General features: G+C 39.8%; 1 protein-coding gene across 1 annotated transcript in view; it reads right to left on the reverse strand.

The window, feature by feature from the left end:
• The window catches only part of scfd2 (sec1 family domain containing 2), a 90,505-nt gene that overhangs the window by 33,990 nt on the left and 39,429 nt on the right, over positions 1 to 17,086 (reverse strand). The window contains exon 5 of the mRNA XM_086162554.1: positions 11,689 to 11,983. Within this exon, the coding sequence (XP_086018680.1) occupies positions 11,689 to 11,983 (295 nt within the window). The remainder of the gene's footprint in view (positions 1 to 11,688; positions 11,984 to 17,086) is intronic.

Below are 17,086 nucleotides of genomic sequence, written 5' to 3' on the forward strand. Positions count from 1 at the left end.
CTCGGAAAAGCGACTGCTTGCAAGCCTGGTGCAACTTGTGAGGTTCATTCTCGTGACAACACTTCGAAATGTGATGCTCAATGACAGTGTGAGGTGTGAGTTCGGAAAGATCTGCTACTGCCTGCAGCATTGAATCAATTACTCCATGTATACTCAGTTGAGCAAAAATCCCTCACTAATACTTTCAGCGTTTTTATTTCATAACATGGCAGTCTTGCAGATTTTAAGATTTCGGCATGTGAATCACCTTTTTCAGCTGGTCAGATTTCTCTAAAACTTAAGCAACATAACCTTTATGAATGCACGGGTAAGAAAATACGTACGCACGCACACAGTATTTGTGTGCGCACATATATATCAATCAGTAAACCAAGTAAGATGAAGTGATGCTTTGATTACAAGGCTATTTCACTAACCACTCATACATGACCCAATATGAGTGACATTAATAGCTTAGGCAACAGTGAGAGGAGGAGTGAGCTGTAAGACAAGGTCGTCACCGACAGATAGAATGAGGGGGCTAGATAATTGTGTGATTCCTTACAACACAGAGGAAGCCCCATATCACAGGAAGCTCCCTCTTGCAGATGTGAAATCCTCCTAATCACTGACCAACTCAGTCCCCTGAGCTGGACAACGTTTCGCATACACACACACACACACACGGAAAACCAAATAGCATCATACATATACTTATCCATCGAGCCAGGAATCCCACACAAACATCACATTTTGGCTGGGTTCAGGTCCACATCAAAGTGGATTATAGGGTGGATGAAGACGGCACTGTGGTGACCACTAGCAGACATACCTCTTATTATTTCTGACAGTGATCATTTGACGCCACCCATGGGTTAGAACAACATTCAGAATTGTCCAAACTATTATTTTAAGAATCGCTAGCCAGATAGCCAGTTGTCGTGATGATTCCAATCATCTAATTTTGACCCGTAACTGGATATTCCATGTCCATGTGTTAGTTATATACCTGCTGACAGAGCTGTCAACATGCGAAAAAACCTCTGCTGAAGAAAAGAGTATATCCTCAAAAATTGGTCCGCTGCACTTGCCTCAGTGTTGTGTGCTGACTTTTAGTCGGACACCACTCGTGCACTGTTGACTGATCGAAACACACAAACTTACCAAGTAATCCTGGCAGTCCAAACACGAAATGGTATAGTCAACTCTCACACAACATACAATGGAGGGGTGTCACAGATGGGACAGGGTGTGCGTTGCTGTGTATCACAACTGAAAACATTAGGACTGTAAAGCTTGCTAATTTTAGTATGTAACTGACATGTGGCATGTAAACTAGATGCAATCTATTCCCATGAACTGACATTGCAGTGGAGCCGTCACTTTGTCAAAGCTCGGAGATAAAGAGGCTGCGTATGACTTGAAAACTCTGGAGCAGCGTTACTTAGGAAGAGTGAATGCTTTCTGCAAAATGTGAGGAGAGAGGAAAACACAGGAAAAGGAGAAAATTAAAAACACACATCCAACCCTGGAAATAACATAACCCCTATAGTGGATTTTCTTCGGATTTGCTATCGTTTCGGTTCTGATAGGGGAAATTAAAGGCGCTGCCAAAACTAGCGAGTGTTTTTTCAAATCATAGACTTGAGTTTGTGTGTTCTACGTCAGGGACTGTAGAGAAGTGTAATTCAGGGTATATAACTGGGTTAAGGGGTGCGCTAGCCTTCGGGTGAGGGCCAACTGTTATATGGGAAGTACATGTGTGTGTGTGTGTGTATTTGTGAGTTGTAATATGTTTATTTTATTTTCTTGAGGGGTCAGTTAACTTGGGCCTCACTGCTGCAATTCACACTGCACACAGACATTATCAGAGTACCCATTTATACACCCACACTTTGTGGTTGGTGGTAGATAATAGCAGAGGTGGTCCTCTTTCTCAACATGTTTCTCACGGTGCGCAAGTCTGCATAAGAAATGTTACAATAAGTTCATTCATTCCTCCATCTTAGTCCATCAGACTGGTCCTTACCTAGACATGGTAGTGATGACAGCTGGCAAAACTATAGAATACATGAGTGTGTATGTGTGTGAGGGAGAGTCTGACATTGCAGAGAGAACAGACAGGAGATAAGATGAGGTGATGGAGTGGCGGGTAGGCTAAGTGATGGAAAAAAAAAAAGGTTTGACTGAGAGTAGGATTTAGAGGATTGTGACAATCTTCCAAGTCTGCACTTTGTCAGACTTAGTAAGGCAGGACAACATGTCTATCAGGGAGGAAAAAAACAACAGCAACCCCGAACATTAATGGCCAAAACAAGCTAATAGTTCTGAGTAACAAAGCATCCAAAGACAAAGCCGATGGTATTTCAAGGTCTGATTTTCCTAAATTTACACAGGACCCAGAAATACCCGGCTGTATTTCTACATTGCTTGGTTAAGATGCCAGAGTTGATAAGAAAGATGGGCAAAGGTTTTAGATCTTATATGTTAACAATGAGAGGTACCATAAAACCCTCTGTTTAATGGACGTAGTGAATTCTATGAATATTTCAAGAAAACACATAGAGTTCTCAATACAGTTCCTCAGTGAATATCATCATGGTCTAAATGCCATCTACCCATCTTATTCATAACATCATGATGAAAATGTTGTAGGTTTGGTCACGTTTGGAGTCAAACACGCAACACTGCAGGATGTGCCTCAGGGCGTTACTACCAAAGCAATTGGCCTGTCTCTCAGGCAGATCCCCTCCTTGCTACTCTCCAGCTTTACCCGCTTGTCCAAATAAAACCAAACCAAGATGGTGACAGCCGAAAAGCCATATTCCAGGCTTCAAAAAGGGAGTCTACAAACCAGTGGATGACACTATGCTGGCTATGTGCACTGGCTACGTTATAAGGTTTATGGTTAAGACTGAAAGCATGGAATACATGCAGGAAATGTGGCTTATTTGTAACAGAACAGCAGAAAATTGTTTGTCGAAAAGTCGAAAATGTATCTACTTTGAAAAAATAACAATTTTGTTGCCAAAGCCAAAATACTGGCACTGTGACACTACAGGAACAAATGAATGAATGAAGCTATTGTTAAAAAATAGTAATCCAACACATCTATGTAATTCAAATCAAATGTACATTCGAGAGTTTATAATGTTTGGAAGGTTAGTTCTTTTGTGACCATTGTGCTTAGACAAAACCTGAACACAGTTTTATCACAATGCTTCAATAACAGGATGTGTAAAATGAGTACACACACAATGTTGACCTCAATAAAATAAAGAGTTTAGAGAAGAATTTATTTTACTGTTGTCTTAGCATTGGATCAAGCAAGAAGCTATTTGCGGTACACATAGGCAAACCCAAACTCTTAACTAATAGCAGGGTTGGCTAAACTGATTCTGCTTACCGTAGAAACTTTAGAGTCAGTCAACATGACACTTCTATCTTGAAATGTTATTTTATGTCATTGGCATACACTTTATACTGCAAAAGGCTTCAAAGTGACTCAAGGGCCAAAGGCTCTTGCTGTCAATATAGGTGGTGCCTCTTCCTCATCCAATTGTGATGAAATGAGACAAAGTTGGGCAAAATAATACCTCATTATTACTTTTGAGGGACAATGTGGTGTTTGGATGACATTTAATTACTTAAATCAGAGGTGTCAAACTCATTTTCACAGAGGGCCACATCAGCATAATGGTTGCCATCAAAGGGCCACATGTATTGGTAACATTATAAATGTAACTAAATGTAATGTAAAATAAATGTAGGTGTGTGTTTCTTTTACCAGGTTTCCTGTTAGTTTCGTAACTCGGTCCGTGATTGTGTTTCTTGATAAACTGACATTTTTAAAAGTCTGTAACTGGTTGGGACACACCTGCTCACAGACCTTCAGCATGCACTGATTCAAAAAGGCAAAAGACTTTGAAACTTGGGCGATTTCTTCTGCCGTAATAAAACTAGCCTTCACTGCTGCAGTGTTTTTGGATGCGGCTTTTGTGAACACATTCCGCTGCCATCAGAGTTTGGCTTTTAATTCTTGGACAATTTGTTGTTTTTCTGCAAGGCTAACTTTAGCATACGTAGCACTGTTTTTGGTGTCAAAATGCCGACATAGACTGCTCACTTTGACAACCGATGCTGCCTCATAACACTAAAGGGAAACCGCTTTTTCTCCTTGAAGCACAAACACGTATCGGCCTTCGCATCTTTCTTGAAACAGCCGTCCATCTACATAAACCTTTCTCTTCCTGGATATTTAGGGATCATTTTTATTTCTCAATTCCACTTGTTGAATATGACATTGATGTGGTTACGCTGTGATATAATGGCGGGATGCCGTCACTTTGAGGGTAACATGATCGGCATGAATTGTGGGAAATATAGTTTATGGTCAATGCATGCATTTGACCATAAACTATATTTCCCATATTTATTTTAAAACAATCAGACCTTTTAAGATGTTCTCGCCGGCCACAAAATGATGTGGCGGGCCACATATGGCCCGCGGGCCTTGAGTTTGAAACATGTGACTTAGATCATCAATGTATATTTCACGAACAGATGATATCTTCATCTTTGAATCAGCCAATGGCTGCCAATGATTCTAGTTGAGATATGTACATATCCACAAAGACAACAAAGAATGAAACCCTCTGTTTCACAGATTATAGACTTTTTCACTGGCTTGCAATAGGGTGCTTGGTTTCTTGCTCCATATTTCAGAAATCCATATTTGTTGGTTTTGTGGATGAAAGCTGGCAGGCATTGTTTGATGTGTAAACAAGTATTAGAGAAAACTGAGCTGTAATCGTTTGAAAGACCTCAAGTCTGAATGCTGTTATTGCAATATGTGTAACTAATACTGATTTCGAAATAAACTGGGTGTCTCGTATTTTACTTCCAGAAATATTTCTGTTGTCCGAACCAGGACACACGACTGACATGTTCATGTTTCTGCATGTAAATGAATACATTCAAAAACCACAGCTGAGGTAAGTTTTACCACCAATACTGCTGATGACACACAAATACCATATAGTGAAATTCAACCATTTCATCTGAATGACCCCCCACTCGGTTGTTCCCCTTACTCTGGTGTGTCTGGAGGGTCAGCTGAGTTAAACAAGCATGAAGATAAGACTATCTCTCACGGTGTCCATCACATCACGGTAGACACAAACAGATAAAACAGAAAGTGACCAGAAGCGACCAGCTGCAAGTAATGAAATACCTCTTTCTCCATAGTCAATAACATCTCTTATCTATTGGCGAGACCGCATTCCTTGATGAGGACGCTTTAAAACGTAGACGATTACCACTTTGTGATATATGACAACTTTAAGACACAGAGGTTGCACTATTTCATATAATAAACATAGACAGGGTACAATATGGAAGACAAAAGACTTGAAATTAAACACAGGGGAAGGGGGATGTGAGAAAAATGGGTATTCTGTAGCCTTTCTGAAAAATAAGGGGTGGGGGTGGGATGGGGCTCAGTGTAGAAGTTTGGTAAAAAAAAGAAAAGGAGAAGGAGTTAGGGGAGTTAGGGGGCGTTCCTGCTGGCTCAGGCCTTGATTAACACCAGGCCTCCTGACAGGAAATGACCCGGCCAGCTCAGAGCGCCAGGAGAGCTTCCATCTGGCGTTGAGACCGTTGAGGAATTCTCCACCCAGGAGAACTTAAAACCGAGCAGAACTTCGGAGTGAATGAACGTGTTTAACTTCCAGGTTCTTGATTCCCACCACACAGAAAACATCAGTTGGTTCCTGGTGTTGTTTAAGTGAGTAAAGATGAAAAAGGGCTTCAGATTTCATTGTAGACATCAAAAATCCTGCCCATGAGGTGATGTATTATTGCCTAGTGATTCTGCAAAGTTTCGATCTGGACAACCAGATGGGAGAGTGAGGTGAAAATGGAGCGAGAGACTTAAACTCCAGAGAAGAGGATGTTCCACGTGTCTAGGATGTGGGTGTAGACCAGAGCGAGGGGACAGTTTGGGGAAGAAAGCGGGTACATTAGGACAGGTCATCTTTCACTGCTGACTGGAATCCCAAATGTAAACAGCCCTTTCCGCACAAACCGATAAAACACAGATATACCGTAAAAACTAAGTGACTGGCAAAACAAAAAAAGAAAATGAACAACAACAAAAAACAGACACATGTACAACAACACACACACACACACACATACATACACAAACATGATCAAATGTGTTATTGGGGGAAAAATTGTTTACGTGGTTAGTATGACTTCTGAAAGTTTTAAGCTTATATTGAAAATTCCCGGGAGGAGTGTAAAAGCTGTACTTCACTGACCCTCCTTCGAGAGGTCAAAGGCTGACCCCTGCCTGCACTGACGCGTGTGCAGGGGCCATAGGCCGCTGTCTTAGTTAGAGTCCCTCTGGAGCCTGTGTCTGTCTGTGTCTGGAATGTATTTCTGCTCGTTTTTTGTCGAGTGCGCGGCTGCGTACTTGCAAGTCTGTGTGGGATCACGGTCATCTCCTTCTACATTTTACAAATCCAGGTCCCAGTACAGATGTAAGTGCTTACAAGCTTTTTATGATGAGCATTTCCTGTCATAAATTGCAATTGGAGGAATTCTCTGCTGAGTGCTAACACACTCCATGAAGAAAGCAGAGGTGTAAACACCAGGTGATATTTGTGAAATCTACACATCAAAACCATGGCTACTCCTCCAGATATTATTACTTCCTGATAGGTGAAATGAGGTTACAGGACAGTTCATTTTATTATGGACTAGTCAGCTATCTGTTGTCGACTAAGTTATTTAATGTGGCAGTGAAAAATTTGCCATTAAGAATTCAGAGCTTAATGCCACTACTTAACAATTCTTAATGTTCATTCCTTACATTAGTCTATTTTATTTTTTGAAAAGATAAATGTAGCTCATTTCAAGCTGAATTTTGTAATAACCCTACCTGGATTATCATTTGCGAATAGAATATGACATAAGCATTTACCACTTAGACAAAAGGTCACATCTGCAAATGCCAAGATATTGGGAGGAAGAGCAAAAAGTTTCTCGTGTCAACACACTTTTCATCTTTATTAAAAAAAATGTCAAAAATAAATAAATGGCTGCCATTTTTTGGGGGATTTACACTTAACACCTTCTAACAGCCATTTTTATATGATCTGAAGTTTTCGTCTGAATCTTGCTGCGGCAATGCAATGTTGAGTTACCAGCAACACCTTAGGCTAAGGTTTTATGTCAGGAATAATTTTTTCCCAGAATGCGATAAGAAGTCGGCAAGACTTTGACTATTGGATTATCATTAAAGCCTTTGCTTAACTGTGCAGAAATCCAGCAGAAGGAGCTCATTCTACACCTGCTATGATAGATTGGAATTAGTTTTTTTATCTGTCAAAATGACAGTCGGCCCTCAGATTTTACATAATTGTTAAAGAAAAAAAACAAATAAAAAAGAATCAAAGCAAAAAGAAAAACATTCAGTCATGACAAGAAAAAATATACTTACTGCAAGCCAGGTGACAGGCTTATGATAGAGCAGTTTTCTACATGCTTCAGTCAACTCATCAATATGTCAATAATGCTACAAAGGCTTACAATTTGATGCAATTTCTAACTTGACCAAGAGCCTGATCTTTAAAAAAAGTATCTGTCACTATTTTCTGAGTTTAACTTTAATAAAATGAATAAATAAATAAATAAAAATAACAAAACACAAAATAAATAAATAAACATCGAAAAGTAAAGTTTGATGGCAAAAAAATTGCACTTTGTGAGAGGCAGACAGGCAATTGCTGCAGGCAATCCTGCAGCATTTGCCCTCAATGCACTTGGGGGCAGAATTGCTGAGGTGAAAGTCCAGATGGCTGACTGTGACATTGTGTGTGGCCCTGACCCGTTAGCCAAGCCCATGTTACCCAACAGCAAAAAGTTGATGAGCTTCTCTTAATGAAAGCCTGAGCTCCATCTCATCATCTTATCTGATGAAATGAACTAGGGAGGACAACCCCACTCAGGGGCTTGCTCACCCTGGGGTCTATGGGTGAACGCCCCCTATGTGTGTGCATGTATATTTCTGTTTGTGTAGCACAGGAGGAAGTAAAGACGGCCAACCAATTAAAAATAATTGGGACTAATTTCATAAAACACTGTGCAACAGGGAAAATATATTTAATCAGGCGCGATCATTAGACTAGCTTATGCTCCACTTCCTCCTGCCACCAGCCTGGTGCCGGAGGGCCTCGGAGAGAACGAGTGGGAAAGAAACAGAGAAGGTGAAACACGGTATAAAAGGGGAGAAAAGATGTGGAAATGGAAAAGGAAATGAAGAAAAACAAAGAGAAGTAAAGTTTGAGAAGTGGACAGACATAGAGTTAGTGGCCAACGTTTTTTTGTGAACTCTTTCATGTCCCACAACTAGCACGAGTTTCTCTGCCAACCCAAACAACGGCATTGGGGAGGTCTGGTTCTCTCACTGCTCCCCTTTTCCTTGTCCTGTGCACACCCCACTGACAGAATGAATAACAAACCCAAACTGAGTCTGAGGCAGAGAAAGTCCAGAACATGACATGGAACTGCCACAATTTTGGTTAAATACACATCTTGCTCTTTAAGTTATTTAGTGGCCTTCTTTCCTTCCTCTGTCATCCCTATCTGAGGACACACACACACACACACACACACACGCACACACACACACACACACACAGTTCCATCGTACTGTGCTGCCTCTGACCTTGGGCGAGCCTTTCGGAAAATTTACATTTGCCAGCTGTATTTCTTGGTCATTTGTACCCAAATGTTGAGTAGAAAATAAAATTCATAAAGAAGAGTTCAAGGTTTGATGCCACACCAAAGAAAACTAAGTTCCACCACATTTGACAGGATAAAAAATCCATGAAGAAGTTTGAGGATTTTTTTTTTTTTTGCTCTCACCAGAGACGGTGTAGTAAGTACCACAACCGAGCAATAAATTAACTGCTAGGAGCTCTTTACAACTTACACACATCATATACACCATAGCCTATATAGCGTCAACCAATCAGACCAAGTCTTTCAGGGGAGAAGGAAATCTCCCCATCAAATCCAGCTCTTTATTCTCCCACAGTACTGTTGGCTACGGCCAATTCAGTTTCTTTTACGTGTGATGTTTGCTGCGGAGCCTTCGATTTAAAGGGCTCATTTCCCAGCTTGTCATAAATGGAAGAGTTTGCGAGGTTAAATGCTGTCAAGTCTTTCTATCAGAGCCATATCTTTATATTGTGTTGTCAGGCACCCCAATATCCATTGGCTACGACAGTTCACTTGTTAAAATTGCTAGTAGATGGAAACTGTCCATATATTTCAATTAGTGATTGCTACAGGTGTGCATGTAGAAAGTTTTGCTCTTACTTTATGTTGATTGAAAGTAGTTTAGTTATTTTGTTAAAAATGTTAAAACTCTGCATTCATTAAATTACTTACACTCTATATATGCATATATATCTATCCTGAAATAAAAATGTCTATATTTATTTTGCATATATATCTATCCTGAAATAAAAATGTTTATATTTGTTCTTTTTTGTCATCTTGGTACAAATAGTCCTATTGAAAATAGGTGGCTCATGTTTGAATTTAAAAAATAGAAATAATTTGATCTTACTAAATGACCATTATTTATGACTTGTAAGCTCTGTCAAAAAAAACATAAAAGTCAAAGCATTTTTCCAAACATTTGCTGTGTTTGGAGCCATTTGTAAATTGAGAGTAAGGTCATATAACATGGGTACATGCTCTCTCTCTCTCTCAGCTTTCATAATGGAAAAATCTGGCATTTATTTGACATTCATCATAGTAAAAAAACATAATATCCTGTATTGGACCATAACAGTATCATGGTGGATATATGACATCTTTAGCTCTAGAGGATTTCTTTTTAGCTGTCTTTATTGCAACCTTACAGGTGTTTGATGATTTGACAATGTGTCAACTCTGATGTTCTATTTCTGCTAATAAAAAAAATAACCAATTGTCATGTAAAACAAACAAACAAAAAAAAAACCTTTGATGTATTAATATCACCATAAGTCACTGCATTTAGATCTTTCCTGTTAAACGTTGTTTAATGAGTTTTAATGAGTTAAAGAAATAGTGAGGGGAATCAAGACGAAATGCTTCCAAGTTAACCAGAACGCGTTCAAAAACATGCTATCCGTAGTATCATACTTTTAGTCATGGAGCAATGATTACTGAAAGAAGCATTGAACTTCTCTCACTGAATGGATGCAGCATGCTTGCACGGGCTTATTCAATCATATAAACTGACTTTGCCTGACATTGTGCCGCCGCCTCTGAACTATTTGTGTGTGCACATTGTTGTTGTGATTCTCAACCCTGTTTGTGCATGCACTCGGTATATGTGTGTTAGCTAAGCTCTGGCTGCAGTCTGCTGCCAAGGGGAACAGAAGAGAAGAATTTGTAAAAACACTGGTCTCATGGTGACCAGGTTTCATTCAATGTCTGGTTTCCATTTGAGTCCTTTAATTGGGGAGAATGTCACAATCAATGTTTTTCCCTGGAAGCTGAGAGAGATGACTGCCTGATTCATGTTACTCCAGCCAAGCACATCATCGACTGCCATTAAGACTCACACACAGACACTTGTGCGTAGCTCTCATATAAACGAAAGGTGCACACACAGCTGTATTCCTGTGAATGGGGAAGACATGCACATGTGCGTACACATTATGTATTTTGCTTTTTTTTTTTTTGTCTAAGACACACCTGGCACACTATAACAGGGTAATTTCCAATGATGTGTTTATAACTGAGAGTCCGGTTTTAAACATGAGCCACATCTTCTGGACTGCGCCTGCCAAGAGGCCCCTCCATTCCAAACTCTACTACGCCAAGTAGAACAGGAAGAGAGAGAGACAGAAGAGAAAAAGAGTGAAAATGAAGGAGGGCGATCAAGAGTCTTTATTAGTGTTTGCTTTGACATTGATTTACTAACCCTCTACAAAATGAGCTGATGCGTGATATGAAATGACAAACCTAGCAGTAGTGTATTATTTCAGGGTGTGTGTTAGGGTATGGAGAAGGCCAGGCCTAAAAGTAGCTCTAATTATGAACTATGTGGCAGGGGAGGAGACCGCCCCATGTAAAACCTCAAGGTTAAAGACGCTATTACCGTGGGAGGTATTGCTGGCTGTGGTATAGAGGTGGACAATTAATTCATCTTGAATCATGGGCTTGATCTGCTCTACCACAAAGATACCAGCTCTGCAAAACTACCAGAGCACCTAAAGACTTAGGTCCTGGACTGTAAATGCACACCTTTTAGCGATCTCAGTACTTCCTGTACTGATACAATGCTTTAATTGATTGTCTTCATGTCGGAGGGGCTGCAGAGGTTAGACAGGACAGAATTATGGCCCATTTTTCTCTCTTACACTGTTTCTTTTTGCATATGTGATGAAATTTGGATATTCCCACACTTGACTGTTTGTGTAGCTGCTTGGAAGGGCATATTTAGTGCATAAATGCGAGGAGCAAGAGACTCAAAGTCCTCCCCTGAATATTGCTGGATGTTGACACAGGAAATAAACATAATCTACTCCCACTCAGACCCCATGAGACTAATGTCTCACCGCTTGGACCAGTCATAAACCTGCAAAAAAAAAACGTGTTTCTGAATTCAAATATAAAGATCTAAATCGATTGTCTCACCAGTGAGTTTTTGGAGCAAAGGGCTGAGTTCCCTCTCTTGGGTAATCACCAGGGTGAGTGCTCCTATTAGCTCCCTCTCCAGCTTCTCAAGCTCCACTTCCTGGATGTCCTCGTCTGCATGGTGCACCTCACCAGCCAGTGAGTACAGGTAGACCAGCAGGAGGATTAGCTCATCTGGCCCACACTCCTGTACCCCAAACCTTGACCCCAAGGTATGGCTCTCCTCATCTCCATGCAGCTTCATCAGTTGCAGCAACTGCCTTAGCACAGCTGTGAAACCAGAATCTCCAAGAGCCTGTGATAATGACAAACAATTCCAAAATGTAATTAGTCTGTGATGATCATGTGTTCTTCAGCTCGGAGAGTCTCATAAAAATACAACAGCGAGTATAACTGGGGCCTAAGCTTTACTTTTGAGCCAAGTAAATTAGTTTACAGTCAATTTAAAATTGGGTTATGTTTATGTTAAAAATGAAACCATTACCTTATACTTGTTACTTGATGAAACTTGATGAGCCTTCTGATAATTGGTAAATTACAATAAAGGATGAGATGATGATGAGATGAGAACAACTTTATTAATCCCGAAGAAAATTGTTGTGCCAGAGTTTCAAGTTAAAAAAAACAACATAACAGTAATAGATAATAGTAAAAAGGAGGAAGAATAAGAAATATAATGAAATATGAATTGCCTTAACTGTTAGCAGTAACTACAAAGATTGACTACAGGTAACTACAAAGGGCATTTAAGACTAGCTACACTAGCTACACAAACTTTATATGCACTGAATATGCAATGGGTTCAACACACTGTACAAGCTCAAATTGGCTTTAAAATACGAAATACCGTCAGGCTGGAGTGTTAAGAGATTTTGCACCAGTCTAAAAATGACATTTTTTGATAAAAATGAGGTGTGCTAGAGGAGAGAAAGGGTCTAATGCAAGCCACTAGGTCTCTAACACCAACAATAGAAGAAAACTGCACTGTCTCGCCATGATTTGCTTCAGGAATCAAGTATGGCACAGATTCATGTCTCATGATGCAACATGGTAGTTCCAATAAAGATCAGTCTTAGAACAGCAGAGTTCCAATCCAAGCAAATTTCTTCATATTAAAGAAAATGGAATTGATCATTTGTCTCTGAAGCAATAAACAATTTGTTATTCATTCCTTCAAAATACCAAAGATTTCATTCAGCCCAGTTGGGAGGGAGATGTTTTCACATCTTTTTTCCCCTTTCGGCTTTTCCCTTCAGGGTTTGCCACAGCAAATCAACTTCCTCCATCTAACCTTATTCAATGTATCCTCTTCTCTTATACCAACTAACTTGTCTAACTCGTAACATGTCCTCTTTCATTACATCCATAAATCCTCTCTTTAGTTTTCCTCTAGACCAGGCCAATTAATTTGGCTGGCGGGCCACATTTCTTATTTAATTTTTATGCACAGGCCAACTAGGTGAACAAAATGAAAATTGCAAGTTAAATATTTCAATTTTTTGGCATTTTATTAAAATTTTAAAATCATTAATAATGATACAAATGTACCGAACAACATTATTTTGTTCGGTACGTACTTATTTTTTCCTCTGTACCCGAGGAAAAAATAAGTTTCTAAATTCTTCCGGCCTGCGGGCCATAAAGTGCCCAGGTCTGCTCTAGACCTCCAGCCTGGCATCTTCAATCCAAAAGTCCTTTTACCAATATATTCACAATCCCTCCTCTGTACATGACCGAACCATCTCAGTCTCGCTTCTCTGACCTTCTCTCCAAAACATTTAATATGTCCTATCCCACAGATGGACTCATTCCTGATCCTATCCATCCTAATCACTCCCAAAGAGAAGCTCAACACCTTCATCTCCAGTACCTCCAGCTCTGCTCCCTGCCTTTCTTCAATGCCACTGTCTCCAAATCATTCAGCATTGCTGGTGCCACAACTGCCTTGTACACCCATCCTTTTCATTTTGGCTGATAGTCTTCTACCGCATAGTACTTGTGACACCTTTTTCCACCCGTTCCAACCCGCTTGAACGCTTCACCTCTTTTCCACACTCATGATTGCTCTGGACGGTGTGCCCTTAGTGCTTAAAATCGTCCACTTTTTTTTTTATCTCTGCTCCCTGTAGCTTCACTGTTCTACTTGGGTTCCTCTCCTCACACACATATATTCTATCTTGCTGTAACTAACCTTCATTCCTCTCCTTGCGAGATCATACCTCCACCTCTCTAGATTTTTCTTCACCTGTTCCCTGCTTTCACCACAGATCACGATGTCAACTGTAAACATCATGGTCCATGGAGATTCCCGTCGAACCTCATCTGTTAGCCTGTCCACCACTGCAAACAAGAAGGGGCTCGGAGCTGATCCCTGATGTAGTCCCACCTCCACCTTGAACTTCTCTGTCACACCTACAGCACATCTCACCACCGTCTAACATCTTGCATACATGTCCTGCACCAATCTGGCATATTTCTCTGCCACTCCAGATTTCCTTATACGATACCATAGATAAATCTCTTGGCACACTGTCGTACGCTTTTCTCTGTCTACGGGATGTTTTTGTACATGAGATCTGATTTTCAAACATTAAACTGACCTCTTTTCTGCTCATCATTAGAAAAGCCTGTAATGTGACCTTGTGATCCAAAAATAGTATGACAGCTAAGTTGCATTGCAAGGAGTGTTTACCTAATCTGATGAAACCCATTCAAATAAATTATTTTTTGTTGCCATTTTGGGCTGCATGGTAGAAAAAGAAAGACATATGTGTTTAAATCATGAGCACAATTTGAGTGACCTCATTGTTCCATTCGGTAATTTTACAACTCAGAACGTGTCTGTGGTAACACTTCATTTTGTTTTATTCCTCAACTGTTTTGTCTCGGTAGAAGGCACACAGAGCAAATATTTTGTGTGGTGATTAGGTGTGGTAACCTGTTTTTATAGTACTGTCTGAGACAGTCCCTTTTGATGGGTGAGCTCTTGTCCAAAATGCTGTGGATCACATGACTGAATATATGGGAATGGCCACTCTCAAACCAAGAGTGAGCTCATGCAGCATGCAAACAGGGCTTGGATTTTTTTTTTTAAATTGCATTAAAATCGTTGCTGAAAAAGTGAAAGACAATGGGTTCACAGACTTGAGGGAAACAAGAAAATGTTACGTGAAAAAAGGGAGTTGAAGACAATAATGAGATACTGCGAGAGGAACAAAGATTCAAATGATAGTGAATCGAACAACTGTTGACAGGACAGTATGTTTGTGTCGAACGGAGCCACAAATGCCCCTGTGGATATATTTCAGTTTAATGAGGCACTGCTCTGTGAAGAGCTTTGTATTCCTTTCACCAAGACAAACAGACTGTCTCTACTCTCTGAGAATGACGGGCTTTGGACATTGTGGTGGGCCCACGGGGGGGATCCTGTGTCGGACCCAGAAGAACTTTTCACTCAGCCAAAGATGCAGTACAATCAGACCCCCTGACTGGAGCCAAAGCCACAGAACTGACTGACTGACTCTCCCTCATGACGTGGTGTCAATAGAGACATTTTCTTGGAATACGATTGTCCCTAATTTGGTGACTTAAATATGCAAGTTCATAGTGACTAGACAGATATAAGCATTGAATTCCAATTTTAGTCATTGCTTTTGGGGGAACAGACTCCGAGGCGACACTTCTATTAGCCACGATCTTTCAGCATGTAAGGAATCACACAAATGCATTCTTGCTAATTTGGTCATCATTTGGTCACCAAAGCATCTACCCTGCTTCAGAACCAGCCAACCATTCGTCCCTGGAGATTGCTCAAACACAATCCCACAGCATATTTTCCTTCTTTACCATTGTGAAATCAGATGCCTCTCAAAGTTGCGCTCATTCTAACTGCCAAACAATGTTTGGGATAATTCCCTTGCTCATTGTTCTCAGGCAGCAGTGAGGAGAGAGAGAGAAAAACAAAAGATATTAAGGGCTTCTTGATAAAACGATAATGCCCAGTGAACTTCTACTCATACTTTCATTATCATCATCAAAATCAAATATTTGCCATATTTTCAAAAATTACTACATCCATTAACATTATTTTGAGAGATAAACGTCAGCTAAAGTTTTTCTTTTTCAGCCATGCTCTAAAAAAATAACTGCTGAAACTGTGTTCCCTAACCATTAGGCCATACCTTGCCATTAAAGATGAATGCCATATTTTGAACAATGTGTTTTTTCATATTTAGTCTTTTCTATTGTGCTGCTAGAAAGTGAATAGAATACCACATAGATGAATCATTTACATACTTGTTCAATTAAATTACAGTTCCTGTTATGACCGAATATATTTCTTGTCTTTTTCTCATTTGATTTTTTTTCTCTCTGTTAAACAAATGATATGATAAAGTAATCCTCAAGGTTTGAAATATATATCACATGGGTCATAAGGGGTTTCCAAATGTCATCAAAATAAATGAAAGCGGTGAAAAAGTACGGCCACTTCTTATACAAGACAAGTTCAGAGGGAACATTTTGGCTGGTTATTTTGCATTGCTGATGCCACACTTTGGTCCAATCAAAAGGTGTACCAATGTCCCTGGTCTTCCTGTATCCAGGACTCTCTAATATGGTCATGATGACCACTTTTTTGTAAAGACAGCATTAGCTCATAACTGTTTTCAGTTGGTTGCTTAGGGACACAAAAAAAGCAAAGAGAGAAAGAGCAAATAATTTTATTGGATGTGAAATGACTTTACATTCCAGAGTGCTGGATGAGCCATTAAACATTTTCAAATCATTCGCTAGGGAGTAAAATGACCCCACAAACAAATTTTTTGGGGCCTTACATTGGAAGATCACCGCAATTATCATTAGATGGACTCAATCAAACATGTACTTTGATTTAATGAGGATTTTTTTTCTGTTCTAGTATTCATTGAGTCTGACAAAACATTATCCCAGGAAAATTTTGATCCCAGGAAAACCAGTTCTCAGTGACACAGCTGCTTCTAAATTCAAGTTTATTTAAGGTGCACTCCAAAAACGGAGCAGATTTAGCCTCAATGCACATGCCATTAACGCTCGCATTATTGCTGTAATAACAGGAAGCTAACATTATTATCACACACTATTACTGAATCCACTGGTCTTGTTGCTTTGCTCTAATGGAACCATTAGACACAATTACTATTATAACGACGGTATTATCTCCCAAAACAATCCTAATGTTGGCAATTGAAATTATCCAAACACAAACATTACTTGAAATCAATTTTGAGTTTCTCATATTTAAGAGAAAACCTGACTTGAGAATAAAGTAGTCTCATATTGACTGGTGGATGCTAAATTTGTGTCTTGATTGTTGATAGAGCACTGCCCCTTCACTTGCTTCTTGCTCACAAGTTTTTAA

This window comes from Fistularia commersonii, chromosome 16 (genome assembly GCF_037954325.1).
Source record: "Fistularia commersonii isolate RoL2024-O1a breed Wild chromosome 16, RoL_Fcom_v1.0, whole genome shotgun sequence".
In the NCBI taxonomy this organism is placed as follows: Eukaryota; Metazoa; Chordata; class Actinopteri; order Syngnathiformes; family Fistulariidae; genus Fistularia; species Fistularia commersonii.